The 17,405-nt window shown below is 39.7% G+C and overlaps 1 protein-coding gene across 2 annotated transcripts in view; it reads right to left on the bottom strand.

The window, feature by feature from the left end:
• Window positions 1-17,405, bottom strand: part of asic2 (acid-sensing (proton-gated) ion channel 2) — a 434,185-nt gene that overhangs the window by 32,077 nt on the left and 384,703 nt on the right. For both annotated transcript variants that reach the window (XM_085352784.1, XM_085352782.1), the window contains exon 2: window positions 5,365-5,515. In XM_085352784.1, coding sequence (XP_085208910.1) covers window positions 5,365-5,515 — 151 coding nt within the window. The remainder of the gene's footprint in view (window positions 1-5,364; window positions 5,516-17,405) is intronic.

Below are 17,405 nucleotides of genomic sequence, written 5' to 3' on the forward strand. Positions count from 1 at the left end.
CTCACATTTTTCACCTTCCGAAATTCCCACCATGAGGTCCATTTAGCAACTTTTCTGGACTGTTTGATCATACCATATGATCTTTAACAGCTCACACGTTTTCCAGCCTTCATGGAAAAGTTCACATCTCTACATTTTTTGAATACTCAATCTATGTTTATGTTCATTCAGTACTCGGCTTCTCTGTTCAACATAAATGAATTCAACCGGATTCTGTATTCAGTCTTATGTCTGGCATTTTTTTGTAAAAAGCTACAGCAACATCAATTCAATTCATATTCAGATAGAAACATTGTAGACAAATCTGAGCAACAGACAAATCATACAGAGCTAAAATGCTGGCTTTGCAAAATCTTGACATGAAGAGTAATAATAGTTTCCAAGCAGACTGAATGAAACAGCAAAAAGCAGCAAATGAGCAAAGCATTCAGATGTGCCACCTATGCTACTGTAGCTAAGATGTGAAGAAAGATTTTTTTGACCCACAATCCTGTAAAAATACCCAACTAAACATAATATTTGGATGGCAGATTAATTAAAAATTAAACTGATCCCTTGTGTTTTTTCCCCTCATCAATTTAAGAAACAATACAGTTCAATCAAAGATGCAGTCTAAATATCCAAGAAAAAAAACCCCACACACAAAAGATTGCACATGAGAACATCACACTGACATCACAAAAGGAAAAGATACAAAAAGTAAAGATAAAAGGATCAAGGACTTTCCAATTCCACTTGCACTTGGCTTAACCTGCTGCTGAAATAAAAAAACCTGCTCCCTTTCTCAGTGTTTTCACCATCGCTTTCATTTCCTAACGGCAGACAGAAAATGTACAGACAAGGCACGATTTTAACGGCGGACTCTGAGGCTTGTTTGGGTTGCACTTTCCTGTTTGCCACATATGATGGAAGCTAAAATCTGATAAGATGAATGGCAAACAGAGGGAAAATAGACAACAGAAGAAGACAGAAACTCCTGACTCTGTGATTCTTTGCAAATCTCTTACAATCTGCATCCCTTCAACCAGAGCACAATCTTAAAAGCAATCCTCTGTGATGATGATGAAAACACAAATATATCTGATATAAGAAAGGACTGGACTTCAGTGTCATCACAGTTTGCGGCTTTGCCTGTAATGTGTCTGAGGAGCTTTTCATTATTCTACAAACACTGTTGTGCTATTGAATGGACAGGGTGCTGAGTGCATAAAGACTGCTTGCTGACTTTAAATGGAAAAACGGATGAACTCTAGGTATTATGAAATTTTCAGAGGTTTAATGTAGTACTAGAGCGCTCTTAAAACAGCCAAAGCAAAAATATTTACTTAATAATCCAGTTCCTTCCCTCCTTACATTGACAAATTTGCTCACTGATGTACAAGTACTGTATGCATGCCAAACAAGCCTAAATAGCATACTCTGTATGAGATTTGCCAATTAGATGGGTAAAATGTTTATCAGATGACCCAGTAGAAGATGATGTCCTGGCACTCAGATTTGCTCTGACTGGGCTGTGCTTCAGTTTCTGGCTTGCTTAAAAGAACGTCCTGCACATGTTTTCTTTCTAAAAGCAGTTTGTCCTTATGCATGTGTTCTTATAAGCCCCCATCCAGTATAAAATAAAAACATAAAAAAGCTTGGCTGAAAACTCCCACCATATAACAGTTTTCTGTGGAAACTCTTTCGAGCAGCAGTTAAGCTGCAGGTAAAATAAGTACTGATGACGTCATCAGCTTTCTAAATATATTTCTTAAGATTCTATTGACATGAAATTCTCACCAGACGTTGGTAACAGCCCACCCAGTCCACACATGCAACAAAATCAAGCCATAAATTATTTGTAATAAGAAGAAATGACACAGGGAAAAAGCTTTGAGCACGCTTACTGAAATGTATTTAACACCTTGTACACAAGCATTTGTTGCAATGACAGCTTCAAGACAGGTCCTATATGTTAAAACTAATGGCATGCATTGTCCAGGTCTGATTTTAGCCCATTCTTCCATACAAGCAGTCTTTAAATCCCGAAGGTTCTGTGGGCTCCTTCTATGAACTGTGAGCTTCAGTTCTTTCCAAAGACTTTCAATTAGATTCAGTTCAGGCCAATCTTGCAGACTTATTTTCTTGCTCTGAAACCAATTCACGGTTTCCTTGGCTGTGTGTTTGGGATCATTGTCTTGCTGAATCACCCACCCTGATTTAATCTTCATCATCCTGGTAGATGGTAGAAGATTCCTTCAAATATATAAAGTGTGCCAGGGCCATGTGATAAACATCCCCACACCATAATGTTTTCACCTCTAACCTTCACGGTTGGTATGGTGTTTTTGGGGGGGAAATATGGTGCCTTTTTACCTCCAAACATGGACTTGTATTATGGCATCCAACGAGCTCGTGTTTGGTCTGGTCCTGGGACCAGACTATATTTCCCAGTATTTCACAGGTCTTTCTAATTGTTGTTCAGCAAACATGCTTCAACATCCCTTTTCTTCAAATGCACTCAGCCATTGCGACTCAGTGCATTTAGTCATCTGATCTTTTCACTCCTCTGCCTGAAATCTTGCGATTGGCCCACCGTTAACGGCTGGTTCATGGCGAAATGATCTTCTTTCCACTTCCTGATTATGGCTCCAGCAGTGCTCATTGGAACCTTCAATAGAAATGCTTGCTGTAACCAATGCCATCAGCGTGTTTTGCAGCAATAAGGTTGCAAAAGTCTTGAGTGAGCTTGGTTTTATCCATCCTGATGTGTTTCTTGTGTGACACCTTGGTAATGAGACACCTTTTTATATGCCATCAGGTGGGACTAAACCAGCTGGTATTAATTTGCACTAAGTGTAAGCATTGATAGATTTCACACCAGCTAAAATCTATCACTGATAGATTTTAGCTGGTGTCATGAGCTTCCATGCCTTCCTGCACCTCCCTTCTTCATATGTTCAATACTTTTTCCCTGTGTTACAAAACTGAATTTATCCACATTTATGGTTTGATATTTTCTTTCCATGTGTGGATTGGATGGGTTGTTACCAACATCTGGTGAGAATTTCATGTCAACTGCATATTAAGAAATATATTTACTTTGAAAACCAGTGATCCATACTTACTTTACCTGCTGAATATAAGAGGAAAGAACAAAAAATGCTTGATCATGAACCACAATGGTGTCCTAATTACTCTAATTAATTTCCTGGTGAGAATTTAACTATTTAAAATCTGGCTGAGGACTCATTTTGCAGGCAGCAGTATGGATAGGAAAAACAGACAGATCCTGTCCATTTATGATTTCCTTCACTGAGCAGTTTGGTCAGTAACATGGCGAGAAGAAAGCTGCGTTTCCAGGCAACAGGCCATCTGTTTTCTCCCACCTCTCAAAGTTATATCTGTCTTGTTCATTTTTCACAGAATGAAACACATTTCTTGTGATGTTTGTCCGTCATGATAAAGTGAGGACTATCATGGTTGCCCTGCAGCATCCTGGATACTGTAGTGTGCTAATAGAACCCCAGAGACCCAACTGCTGCACTTCTGGATGATGGACAGTAGAGAAAGCCATGGGAGGAAAGAAGGTGGGTTGTCTGGATGGAGAAAAAGATAACTGGTGGGAGGAGATGTGGAATTAGGGCCTGTGCAGCATGTTGCCATCATGTCTGGACAGCACAGAGACCTGGCTCAGTTGAGGAAGCAGCATGCTCCATGCTGAGGCTGACTCAGTGCATCCAGGCTAATTAAACCACAAGGGGATAAACAAGGGCACTGAAAACTGGAGCCTGCTGGGAGAAGGAGTTCCACATGCTGTCAGGGTGGTGGCAGAAGTACAGCATGTTCAAACTGAATTAAAACCTAAAGGAGGTTTGGGTGGAATCCTACAAAACCCAGTGTAAATAGAACGAGATAAGGAGTAAGAGGACGTGGAGTTTCTGATGATAGTTTTTTAATATCCAAAACTAATGCCCATCTGCAGAGCTGTGCATTGCTTGGCTAGCTGCTGTGAACTCCCCTGTCTACCCTTCCACTTGTTTTAGCCGTGAGCTGGTCATTCAATGTGCTACAATATGGCACTGCTTACAAAACAAGCCTCCCTTAAACAGTCACCCTGCATCAAAAATAAGATATTTACATGTATCTCACTAAATAGGATAATTTAAAGCTCCACTATTTTAGTGTTTGAGTTGAAAAGAGTTTGAATATGTATTATGATCTGTAAGACGTCTACATTCTGAAAGGAAAAATATGCCCACAGTTGGGCATAAATGAAGATGCATCAAATGAAAATATCCTGAGAAATTTGCTTAGAGTCTTTCTCAAAGAGAATACAACAGCAGTCGTGCAACAAGAAGTGCTTGATGTGGGCTAGAAAAGCTATATAAATAAGTCTTCTATTCAATTAAATCCTTGGGTATTGAGCTCAATACAGTGCAATACTTTTTACTTTTTAAAAAGACAGGAATGGTAATAACATTTTTCATCTGATTTACAAGTATAAACAAGAAGAGATTTATAGTTGTTTGGATTAAAAAAAAACTGATGACTGTCATCTCATGCATTTTAAAATTTCACATTCAGTTTTCTAAAACTTTGATTTGGAATTTTTCGGTATGAATCTGTCCCTAAAGAGATTTCATCAGGAGAAACAAAACAAAAAAAACACAAATTGCTTTTTTATTTATTATGTCTAAAGTAAATAAAGTGAATAAAAAAAAATACCATCAGCCCAAAGGATCAGTTTGGGCTACAACTAGGGAAATAGCTTTTTAAACATTGCAATGATTTTTACCATCTGAAATTCACTTTGCAAGAGATCAGTTAAAATATCCCCATAACACAGACAGACAAATAAATAAACGATGGAAAGAAAGAAATAACTTTGAGAGTTGACTGAAACAAGTGGACTCTCAAGAAATCCACTTGTTTGAGTGGAATAGAATAATGTTTTGTAAGCAGTGTAAAATGCATTTTATGAAATATTGCATGCTAACGCTGAAGCTTAGAACAACACAGTTTTTGAGGTATTGAAAAAAAGAACACGAAAACAAGCTTTTACCAAAACCAGGAATGACTGACTCATAGGTGGATGAATCTAAAGTGCAAGTGTTGCACGAGTTCATACGGCATCCTGGATGCAATCACATCAAGGAAAGAGGTACAAATCAGTCAAAGTAACTAAATATTGCTGTTGCATGGATCATATAATCAAGCAAAAAGCTACAAGTGAAGAAAAAAAGCAGAGAACAAAATGAATCCTTCATTTGAAATCGCCCCGTTTAACTATAGTGGTCTTGTTTTTAACCTGGTACTGAAAGGGAAATCAATCAGTAATGAACTTATTTTTGAACATCATGGTGAGCATGTTTCCAGGCCTACCTGTGTCACCCCATACAGGCAGGTATTCATCTTGCTGGATGTCGAGCATGATCTCCAGGCCATTTCCAGTCCCTCCCTTCATGGTGGTGCGCAGCGTCTTCCCCTCCTCTGCTGCGTTGAACATATAGCACTTCCCATATCTGGTGAACACCTAAGCGAAGACAGAGAGAAGTGATGACTTACGATTTATTGATGATGATACAGAGACCTCAGACTATAAAAATATCACTGAAGTAGAGACATTTGGCGGCAAACCGAAGGGTCTAATTTAAAAGTGGATTTATTTCACACCAAAGGCATCAATTTAGCAATTAAATATATATCTATAGAATGATAACGAGCTGCGATTCGATTTTTCATGAGCCTAATGTTTCCCTCTGAGTTGTCAATTATTATGTATTTCAATATGAATCTATAAAGGTTTCAGCTTGGTTCTCCCTCTTATGATATGCACAGTTATGACACTGTCACTACACATCTGTGCACATTATCTCCCTATTTGGAGCAAGTCGGTCTACTGTGACATGTTGTCATTTTGCACGTGCACGTAAACATGTTCCACGGCTGCTTTTATGAACATGAACCAGTGTAAGTGTAAATCACCTTTGCTTACACAAGGTGGAATACAACAGGTGCTACATTCACTGCGCTAGGGAATAAGCAGTGGAATTAATAATACATTTCTGCTTTTGTGCTTTCCTTTGGATTTTCAGATGGATATGGTTTGACAGCATCTATATTGCTTTTGGTAAAATACTATTATTGTTTGCAGTTTGGTGCGTCTAAATGATAAAATATTGTGCTGCTGAACTTCTATCAGTTCCTGTTTTTATTCAAACACTATGTTTAAAATCAAAAAATTGCTCGGTATCAAACATTATAATAATAATAATAATAATAATAAATTTTACTTATGAGGGCCTTTCAAGTCACCCAAGGACACTTTACAGTAGGATAAAACACTTTTGGGGGCAGAGAGCTCCACAGCCTGGGAGCAGAGCAGCTGAAAGCTCTGCTTCCCATGGTGGTGAGGCGGAAGGAAGGTACAGCAAGCTGGATAGAAGAAGAAGATCAAAGTGAACGGGCAGAACAGGTAGTGGTTAACAGGTCAGAAAGGTAAGGAGGAGCGAGGTTATGAAGGGCCTTGAAGGTGAGCAGAAGAAGTTTGAATATTATCCGGAATTTCACAGGGAGCCAGTGAAGTTCCTGAAGAACAGGGGTGATGTGCTGGTAGGAGGGGGTTCTGGTGATAATGCGAGCAGCAGAGTTCTGAACCAGTTGAAGCTTATGGAGGGATTTTTGGGGGAGACCATGCAGAAGAGAATTGCAGTAGTCAATACGGGAGGTAACAAGACTGTGGACAAGAATGGACGTAGACTGGGTGGAAAGAGAAGGAAGCAATCTGTTAATGTTGCGTAGATGAATGTAGGCAGAACGGGTGAGATTATTGATGTGAGATTTATAGGAAAGTGAACTGTCTAGGATGACACCAAGGCTCTTAACCTGAGGAGAAGGGAAAACTGTGGAGTTATCGATGGTGAGTGAGAAATGGTTCGCCTTCAAAAGGTTGGATTTGGTGCCAATAAGGAGGATCTCAGTTTTATCCTCATTGAGCTTTAGAAAATTAGAGCTAAACCAGGATTTTAACTCACTTAGACATTCTGAAAGGGAGGAAGGTGGGAGGGAGGAATCAGGTTTGCAAGAGAGATATAACTGGGTGTCATCAGCAAAACAGTGAAACTGAAGATCAAATTTGCGGAAAATGGTACCTAGAGGGAGGATGTATATCATGAAGAGAAGAGGGCCTAAAACTGAGCCTTGAGGTACACCAGAGGAGACGGGGAATAGACGAGAGTGGGATGATAGTTGAATAAACTGGGAACGGTCGAGGAGATATGATTGAAACCAGGCGAGGGGTGTGTCAGAGATGCCGAGAGAGGAAAGTCTGCTTAGAAGTACAGAGTGAGAAATGGTGTCAAAGGCTGAACTCAGATCTAAAAGGACGAGAATGGTGAGAAGACCAGAGTCAGCTCCGATTAGAAGATCGTTAGTGACTTTAAGTAAAGCAGTTTCTGTACTGTGACATGAGCGAAAACCAGATTGAAATCTCTTGTAGATACTGTTATTATTAACCAGGTGTAAATGAAGTTGAGGTGCAACCACTTTTTCGAGTATCTTAGAAATGAAGGTTAAATTGGAAATCGGACAGAGGTTGTTAAAGTTGTTAGGATCTAAAGAAGGTTTTTTTCAGTATAGGAGTGACTAGAGCAGTCTTGAATAAGGAGGGAACGATACCGGTGGTGAGAGAAGAGTGAATGATAGCAGAGATGAGTGGGAGTAAAGAAGAGAGGCAGGATTTCACAAGCCCCGTGGGCATGAGGTCAAGATGACATGTGGCAGGCTTTGATTTACATATGAACTCGGAAATATCAGATAAATCAGGAAGATGAAAAGTGGAAAACGGCTCAAAAAGGAGAAAAGGTTCTGGAGAGGGCGTAGACACAACATTTGATCTGAGTTGCTGGTGGATGTTTATTGATTTTCGTAGTCCAGAACAGCATCAAGGAGTTGCAGGATTCAGAGGAATAGATGTGTGGTGGTAAAGCGTTGGGGGGTTGAATTAGCTTGTTGAGAACTGAAAACAGAGTCCTTGTACCCTCATAAGAACTGATAATACCAGAGTAGAAGCTTTGTTTGGCCTTGCTGATGGAGTCTTTATACTGAAGTACGTGGTATTTATAGATTTCTGAATCAACAGTTAAACCAGATTTTTTTATATTTACGCTCTAGCTGCCGAGCTTTATACAGGCAAAATGTTGATTGAACAAATTTCCCACGTGTGGGACTAATAAAGGTTATCTTATCTTATGATTGCTGAGGTGAGGGTCAGAGGAAGTACACCAAAAGCACAAAAATGGCAACAATATTAGATGACAAATTCATACACAAACACGCTATTATGAGTGATAGAGCTGGAAGTGACCGCTCAATGGGTATGTTGCCCGAATTTCATCAAATATAACATTTTCCACTACAGTACAAGGATTTGTGCCTTATAAGAGGATGTCACGGAGGAGGTGTAAATTTTCCCTCGGGAAATGAAGAATTATGAGAAAATCTACACTAATATAAAACAAAGCATCTGTCTCCACACGAGACAAGGACAAGAGGATAGATATAGATGTTGTGTGGCGTATGAAGCTAAGGTTGCCCAGCAACACCCCGACCAAAATGACACAGGAAAGCATTTTCAGGTGATTGAGAACTCAAGCATCGAGGGTACAATGCTGACATCTAAGCCGTGTACACACTGGAAGTGATTTGCTTGCCGCGTATCACTTTGAATCTGCCACTTGTGATATTCTCAGCTCTGGTTGCCTAGGTGACCCTCTAATGTCTTTACTAGGAGGTTATATGTCAATCAACAGTATTCTTTACTTTAGTAGTTTCTTCAGGTGCTCGCCTTAAAGTTTACTGCAGGTCCTGCCCACTTTGCATTGGCAGCAGTTATTTCGCCTGTAGTCACTTGAAGTCGGCAAATATTATTCACTTTCTATAAACTTTGGTTGCAACATCACCACAATCCACTTCCAGTATGTTCAAGGCTTTAGGAAGCAGTATCATATATACACCATACACAATCTATAGCAAACCTGTGAGAATAGGGGGAAAAAATTGGAAAATCTTGATCACAATAAGGAAAACTGCACAAGGAATGAGAATGAACATGCAACAATCCTGACTGAAATGCAGAGAATATGGTTTGTCCTGGAATAAATATAAACAAAACTAAATAATTAAGCATCCCGTTTTCATTATTTTTAAGCTGTTCTTTTGTGCGCAGTGTTTGGTCAAATTGTATTTTTTTTTCCATAGTGCACACACAGAAACACAACACTGACAGTTAAAGCGTTGTTGTTTAATATGTCTACGTGAAGGTCAGTCTTGGCATTAAACACATCCTGCTAGAGGGGCACTTCCCCTCATTTCCACATCATCTACCTTTCTTTCTACAGGACAGTTGTTCACAGCTCTAATTTGCTAAAGCCAAAAATATAGCAGAGCCCACAGAAACACGCAACACGCACGAATCCAAAGGCAATGTTCTACATAATCACTTAAAAGCAGAGAGCGTTCGGCCTGGACTTGAACAGGGCTTCAGAGAATATGTCTCACAAACTTTTTACTCCTTTCATGTGTGTGCGCACAGGGAGGGAGAATAAACAAAACAAAGTCACATTCCTAATTACTGTATGTGGACAACAGCTTCGCCCTTCACTAATATCTCTCTGTGCCCCCTCCCGTTCATCAAAAACCAACTAATGGCTACAAGGCATTTATGAGTAATAGGCTGAGTTAAAATTGCAGCTTATTTGAGTAACAATGTGTGTTAGTTTGTGTGTAACACAAGCAATGATCGATTTGATGTGATGAATAGCAATCACTGTAACGACCATCAACTTCGAAGCTGATTGAAAGGAAGTGACAGAATGAAACAGTTTAATAAATCAGGAGCACCACTGTTCCCTGAACCCTAATCAGCAAAATAAAAAATATACCCATCAATATCACAAACACCTCACACTGTGATTTAGTACAATGCAACAGCACCACTGACTGCAGTCTTTAAAACTATAACAAAGCCTTAAATATTAAACACTTGTCTCAAATAGTATTGGCAAACCCAGAACAATATAAGCTATAATAATGGGCTACTTTAATAAAGTACACTGGTTTAACTTTGTAACTTACACATGCTTATATTGTGAAAATGCTTTTCTAATAAAGGTGTAAAGTGGAAAAGAGGGTGCTTGTTATGACGTTCCCACACTCTCTTTGTGCCGTTACAAGCTGCCCATGAAAAAGCTGCAGATGAGTAAAACAAAAATGAGCAGAGGCCATAAAGCAGGTTGTGGTTGAACTGGGTTTGCTAACAAGCCCTAATCTTGTTATAAGTGAGCAACATCACACATATTATACGAGTGCCGCTTGATTTTTACATCACAGCGAATCCTCAAGAGTTTAGTGTTCTAACTCCCACACTGATATTTGTTCACAATTTGGAAACGGTCGAGATAATGAGAATCCTTTTGATTATCAGCTGAAATCTATGGTCATATGCAAATCTCCAGATAACACTCAGACACAGATAATTTTACCCCATACTTCCTAACGCTGACCTTCAAAACCTGAGAGATAGTTTAAACACCTTGTAGGGACTTTATTAACATCAGTGGCTGAAACAGTAAAATTTCATGGTTCTGGGTCCTTTTGGTCCAGCAGTTTGTGTTTTCTTGTATTCTTGTGGTATTTTGTATTATGGGTTGTGTTCTGGTTCATTAGTAGTCTTTAGTTATTCTGCTGTTAGTTTCTTATATTCCCTGTTTAGTTCCTTAATTTTTTTTTTAGTATTTTCTTCTTGTGTCTTTGCCCTCGGTGTCTTTCTCTGTGTGTCTGTGTTTATATAGGTTGTTTGAGTTCTTGTGTCTTGTTTCCTCCTCATGTTTCATTCTGTTTCCCCCTGCCTGCCATGCTTATCCATGTTTCCCCAGTCAGTCATGTCTCTGTGTCGGATGATCTGATATCGTCGTGTTGGTGTTATTCCTGGAACAACATAGTAAATGTTGTTCCAGGATCAACATTGCAAGTGACCAATCACATTCTTGTGACGTTATTCTTTGGCACGCCAAGCCATTCGTGCATTTATGAAATTCCAATGTTGCAAGGACAATATCAATTCTGCTTAGCGTTTATTAAAGGGTTAGGGTCAGGGTCCGTTGATCGGCGGACAAAGGCGGTTTCTCGCAGCTTAAGAACAGTTTTTTGTTTTATGGCAGTTTTTCCCAAAGTCGCAAAAGTATGACGTCACAACATTCTGATTGGTCACTTGCAATGTTGATCCTGGAACAACATTTACTATGTAGATCTGGGAACAACACCAACACGACGATATCAGATCGTGCCTCTGGGTCTGTCTGCGCCTCTGTGTGTTTGTTCCCATTACTTCCTGTTTTGATTTAGTAATCTCCTGTGTGTGTGCGCCATGTTTTGCTTTGCTTCTCTTACTTTGAAGGTACCTCGTCTCGTGTGTTATGTTTAGCTTTATGTCCTCTGTCTCGTTGAGTGTAATTTGACCCAGTTGTGTTCCCCATGTGTTTCCTGTTCCCTCGTCATTTAAGCCCTTTGTATTCGTCTTTCCAGTGTCGCGATCTCACTCATAGTTGTGTGTTTCTCTGCGTCCTTATCCGTATGTTTTGTTTTCTTATTTATTCCCAGTATAGTTTTGTACTATTTTGCCATTTAGCAAATAAAGCTCTGTTTTTCAGTTTACTTTACTCTGAGAAGTCTGCGTTTGGGTCCTTCCCTGCTTTCACACAGCCAAATTATGACAAATGTAGTATTGAACATACATTACTGTAAAGACTGAAGTATATGGTAGCATACCCAGGTATACATAGGTGTGTCTAACTCTACGGTTCCACAGCTGTTTCATATTGATCAATAACACGTAAAAATGGAAACATTTTTCATCTCAACCCTCTCTCCTTTTATTTTAAGAGGGGATTTGTTAAAAGCAGCTGTCTCCTCAATGTCGATGGAGGGAGAAATGTTGATTGTGACTCCTCAAGAGGCAATTCAGCAGACAAAAATGTGGGATTCATGCCTCTTACTAAAAAGTACCATATTATTTTTTGACTGCGCAGTATTATGGGTTAACAAGGTTGTTACTATTGGTTGGAGTTATTATTAACCACAGCCTCTCCCACACAAACAGCGCTCCCTATTCAGGACTGGTTAAAAATTCAGAGCTGAGAACCTAAATCTTCAGTTTTGAGGGTCTGATGTTGATATTTTATGTTGCTGTAAAAAAAAAAGGGGGGGGGGGGGGTTAAAGTGCATGGGTAATAGTTGGTTTTTCACTGCTGCTGTGTTTTTGAGATGGGTTTTTCATTTCATGCTCCTCCTCCTTTATTGACACTGGCCCTCTCATGGATGGTTTACAGACATGATTGATCGACTACCTGATGCCACACTGCCAAAGAGGTGGTGCGCTTCGGAAGAATATGAAGTACCACATTAGAGGTTCATTCACCTCTGCAAAACAGAGGTGCTCTAGACGCATATGTATGTGCACGAAACAAATGACAGAGAAAATCCCTGGAGCATTGTGACGAAGACAGCAGATAAATATTCATGGCACTATCATTCTTCATTTGCAGGTACAAGATGCGTCAGGGTTTTTCAGGTATCGTTCTGCGCTAGTGCGAACGTCTTGGTAAAGCCGGGATAATGAACTTGGTTTCATTAGCAGAAACCGTGTGTTGACATGCATCACATCACCACCATTTTTCCTGAATGAAAGCATTTTCTAATGATGCCTCAGATGAACTTCATTTACGCAGCTGTCTAAACCCTCCAGAGACTGAAGTGTTCCATTTAACCCTCACTAGCTAATTGGTGGGGGCCTGTACCATTAAGTGTAATTACCCAACAGTTATTTGCTATTCCGATACACATTTGTGTGTGCAAGTGACGAAAGCACAGTTTGAACTGAATATTTTCTTTAAAAAATGCAGTTGTTGCCTGATTGTCAACATCTCTATCTCTGGATTTTTTTATAGGAGCGAATTGCATTCAGGGGGACACTGCTTGCCCTTCTTTGCCTCTTTTTGTCAAGACTGATGATGTTTGACAGACAGGACCAGGGTCGGGTCAATATCTCATTAGACCTCAACCAGACAGAAAGGCTCCTCTTCAGCCACTTGATGACAAAGACCCTGACAAATCCTTGACAGAGGGGTTCTGTTATTTTGCAAATCCTCGCTACTGACCCTGCCTGCATGTCCCCCGTCTTTGTCACTTCCTCGCTGAACTGCCACTTCAAGCAGAGATGTCACATGGTCGAAGGTAATGACTTCTCAAACCTGTCTAGAAACCAGAAATGTAAAATAGCACAGAAACCATTGCTCTGCATGACAAATGTCTTAAGGAGAATAGGATTATCAGTTCTCATTTAACATTTAATTAGCAACAGTGAAAAGGCAAGTAGATCAATTATTAACTATCGCTGCTTTCGGAAGTTTGTCACAGTTGCTCTTTGGAGAAAGCTGTCTGTAATGAGCATGGCAATGACACCTTTTCCAAGGTTGGTGCCAGTCGAGATAGTCTTAATTTATTAACAGTTTTAATATAGGGTTAACACATCACAGAGCAACTTGGAGTTCTGTATCTTGCACAAGGGTCCTTTGGCAAATATTACGTCAACGCTCACATATTTAACTTGAAAGCCTCACACATTCCCAGAAAGTGTACTTCAAGTTTCAGATGGGATTACCCTGCAGATGTGTTTTTGTATTGTGCTTGCATACACCAGATTCTTAGCTCTGTTCCAAACGATCTGTTTCAGTGTTTGTAGTTTTGAATGGAACGGGAACTCCAGCTGACCATGCCCCTTTAAGCAAGACACGTATAAGACAGAGAAAAGAAGCCAACGCTAGCAATGCAGCGCATTCAGTTTACGACTGCAGCTGTTACAGATCTGAATGGGATATTCACCGCACAATCATAGTTTTTGATACATGTGTACGTGTAGGCTGATTTTGTCGGACATGTCATGATTATAAATGGGCCATTTTAGTACACGGAGCAGCAGCAGAGTTAAACTCGATGCATTGGTCATTGCTTTTGCAATCAGTGACTTCTGTATAGTGCTGTAATCATTTATGCTGATGATTGAGGCATGTCTGACTAGCTGTCGTCTTTGCAAAACAATAGGTTTTTGCACAAAATCAAAGCGATCACGCCGTTTTTCCCCACTGTTTTTCTGGTCTCTCATCTTTTCCAGCTACCTGGGAATATCTATGTCCCTGCATAGACACATTATAGACATATTTGCAGACTTGTGCTTTAAAATGCAAACCAGACAGGTGAGAAACAAAGGCAAAACAACACAAGACTACACAGCATGCCATCAGTGATATCAAAGCATGTTTGATGTAGTTAGTGTGCAATACTGTTTTATCAAAGATTTTTATTTATCCCGAACATCTAGTATCATTATTGATCACATGTAATATTTAATATGGAAATGTCTCAGTTTACTACATATAATGTTGAAGCTTCTATATCGGCAGATTTGGATGCACATGAAAAATTAATTAATGTTTTTTTACTTAGTGTTGTTTAAACTGTGTTCATGTAATACATTTAGAGGAACTGCATTAAAAATAATGAATGCTAGTTTAACTTTATACCCTGCGTTGCTTCTGCTACACTTACACGAGTCAGTGTAGTGTACAAATTGTCAGTGCTCAGTTGATCTCAGTTGCTGCTGATATCGCATTAGTTTTTCCTCTATTCAAGCCAGAGGTCTGAGAGCCAACCTGTGAGTGAGAGCGCGCACATTTGGGCTGCCAATTAAAATGCCTTTTGACCAGCACAACACATCTCATTAGTATTCACAGCTGCAAGTGTGAATGTCTGGAAGACCAGAGCTGCAAACATGGCATGACCTTGCCTATTTGCAGTGCAACGCCTCCCACAGAGAAGAAGCCAAAGATGACATGGCCATTAGTGTCTATTCCTGTCATGATGAAAGGTCACTTGTTAACACTAACCACCAACAAATTACACTCTTAAACATGCTCCTGTGTAATGCAGAGCCTAGTAAATATGCATTCATAGCATCGACAAGTTGATCAGGTATGCCAGTGGAATATAATGAATACCAATACAGCAGTTCTATCACAACCACTGTCTCTACTATTTTTTAAGCAGCAGAGCTCATACCATAGTGGTGGTGTTTTAAGTAGTTTCATGCTTTACATACAGGCTGTTACAGGATTGCATAAAACTTGTAAAGTCACAGTATATGCAGGTAAAACATTGTACTTGAGAAATTCTGGCTGGAGGGGTGTCTTTAAATTTGTGACCTTGACTGAAGTCAAGTGGCTGCTCCTCATGTTGGACTGTCACACACCCCTTCTAGTCTAAATTCATCTTCTTTTCTTCCATACAATTCTATTTTGTTATCTCAGCTTTGCAAATGGCTTGCTGACACGATGCCAAGTCAAAAAAAGAAAAGAAAAGGAAAATGGCACATTTACGCTGTAAAAAGAATATGTTCTGTTTTCTTCTTTTTTGCTCTAATGCCATTGGCTTCTTTCTTATCTGCTTCTGCCCACGTGGTGTCCAAACTATCAACATACCCTGAGGTGAACCTGCAATATTTAAATATCTTACTTTTAGCATAAGTGACACAGCAAAGCTATCTACTAAAAGTAAGTGTTTTGCCATATTACCTATGCTGGCCCTTGCTCAAGGTTTTTTTCCATTATTTGAATAGATTCTGTGATGCAGACGAGCCATTTTCTGTTGAAAATCGATAAACAGAAAGACCAGATGATGACTCCTTTGCATTTGTAATATTATGGTCTGTTTGAGATTGGATGTAGCTTCCTGAAGTGCTTATTCATCAGCTATTGGATGCTGACTTTGCTATTACTTTTCTGTCAGTTGTATTGTTTATGCAGCTTTACTATGAAATTCCCTTCCACAAAACTAAGGAAGGAAGAGCTGTATTCATTGTTATTTATTTATTTAGTTAGGATGACATTCCACTGTCAACCCTCTTTTATTTTTCCATTACAGTATAAGGAGGCAATAAGACACTTTTCTTATTCGTCCCATTTGCTTTGCTGGCAGGTGGAATATAAAGTGAAAAGCACCGAAGAGTAAATTGAAATGTTAAGCACAAGCCAAGCCAAATGTTAAGCACAAGCCAACCAGTTTAATCAGCTCTCATGAAGCACCTCCAACTTTCAAGGTTATGGAGCTTTTGCACAAACTGTCTATAATGATCTGCTGTTATTGTTTGACAAATCAATATCCATTATAAGTGAATTTAGATGGCGTTTTATGATAAAAACAAAGCATAAAGGGAGCTCGAGGGTAGAAGGAGAGATGAAGGAAAAAGGTGCTTTATCCTTATGGCTTACTGGGAGAGGAAGAAAGGAGTGAAGTTTATAAAAAAGGTCTTGCAAGGTGTGCACTTTCTCCGCTGTGTGGCAGCAGTAAAAGTGGTTGTACTGCTGTGGGGATAAATAATGCAGAGGGCTGCTGCGTTAGCGACAGGGTTGGCACTGAGCACGAGAAAGGAGGGGTTTAAGCACACACACACACATGCACACAGTTGCCTCACTCATCATTATGACTTTATGCACGCAACTCTACTACTTGCATGCCAAGCCAGCTTCCCGAAGGAACTTAAACACCCTTGCATCCTAAGCATATTTCATATCACATTAAACAAATTCTGTCATTTATGTGACATGTTCGGAGCTTTATGCTAGACATTTATCATTGCACCCTAATGTCATTTTACCATGGCAGTCTATAATATTTTATTTTACAAGGCAGCACATAAGTGAGGCAGGGCAGAGATAGGACACAAAGGATTGCAGGGCTGCTAGCAGGATATTTATGCTTTTGGAGAGAAGGGAAAAGGTGCAGCGAACAACAAGGAAACGAACTACAAAGAGAACAAGAGAAATAAAAAGAAGAAGGGAAACAGAGTGAGTGAGACGCTGGTATCAAAAGACAAGCACCCCTTGAGTACAGAAAGAAATAAAACCTCTTTGGCCAAACCCTAACCAGGATTACTCGGCATTGTTTGCGGGTTCAAGAATTTCTCGGTCTAATGGCATTAACACTGGGAGAGGTCACAGAAATAAAGGGTCTGATCCCTTACGATGCTGCTTTTGGAAGAAGGGCGGTTGTTCTTTTCATAATGGCATTCTGTTTTAATTTCCTGTCCTATTCATCACCATCAAACTCCTGTCATCATGTGCCTTTTAAATAATCTTCATTAAGACCAGCCTGAACTGAATACCTGCTGTGATTCTTCTCTTCTTGTGCTTTATGCCAAAACTACCATGTTGCTACAGCGTGATTATACTGTTACTAAGAGAACACGCCGCAGAGGCAGCGAGGATCAGGATACACAGAACTGGCAAGTGTGTTGCAGTGTAATCCATCAAGAT

The sequence above is a fragment of the Diplotaxodon limnothrissa genome, linkage group LG4, assembly GCF_057381915.1.
Source record: "Diplotaxodon limnothrissa isolate DT_005_m linkage group LG4, D_limnothrissa_male_GT1.1, whole genome shotgun sequence".
NCBI classification, from domain to species: Eukaryota; Metazoa; Chordata; class Actinopteri; order Cichliformes; family Cichlidae; genus Diplotaxodon; species Diplotaxodon limnothrissa.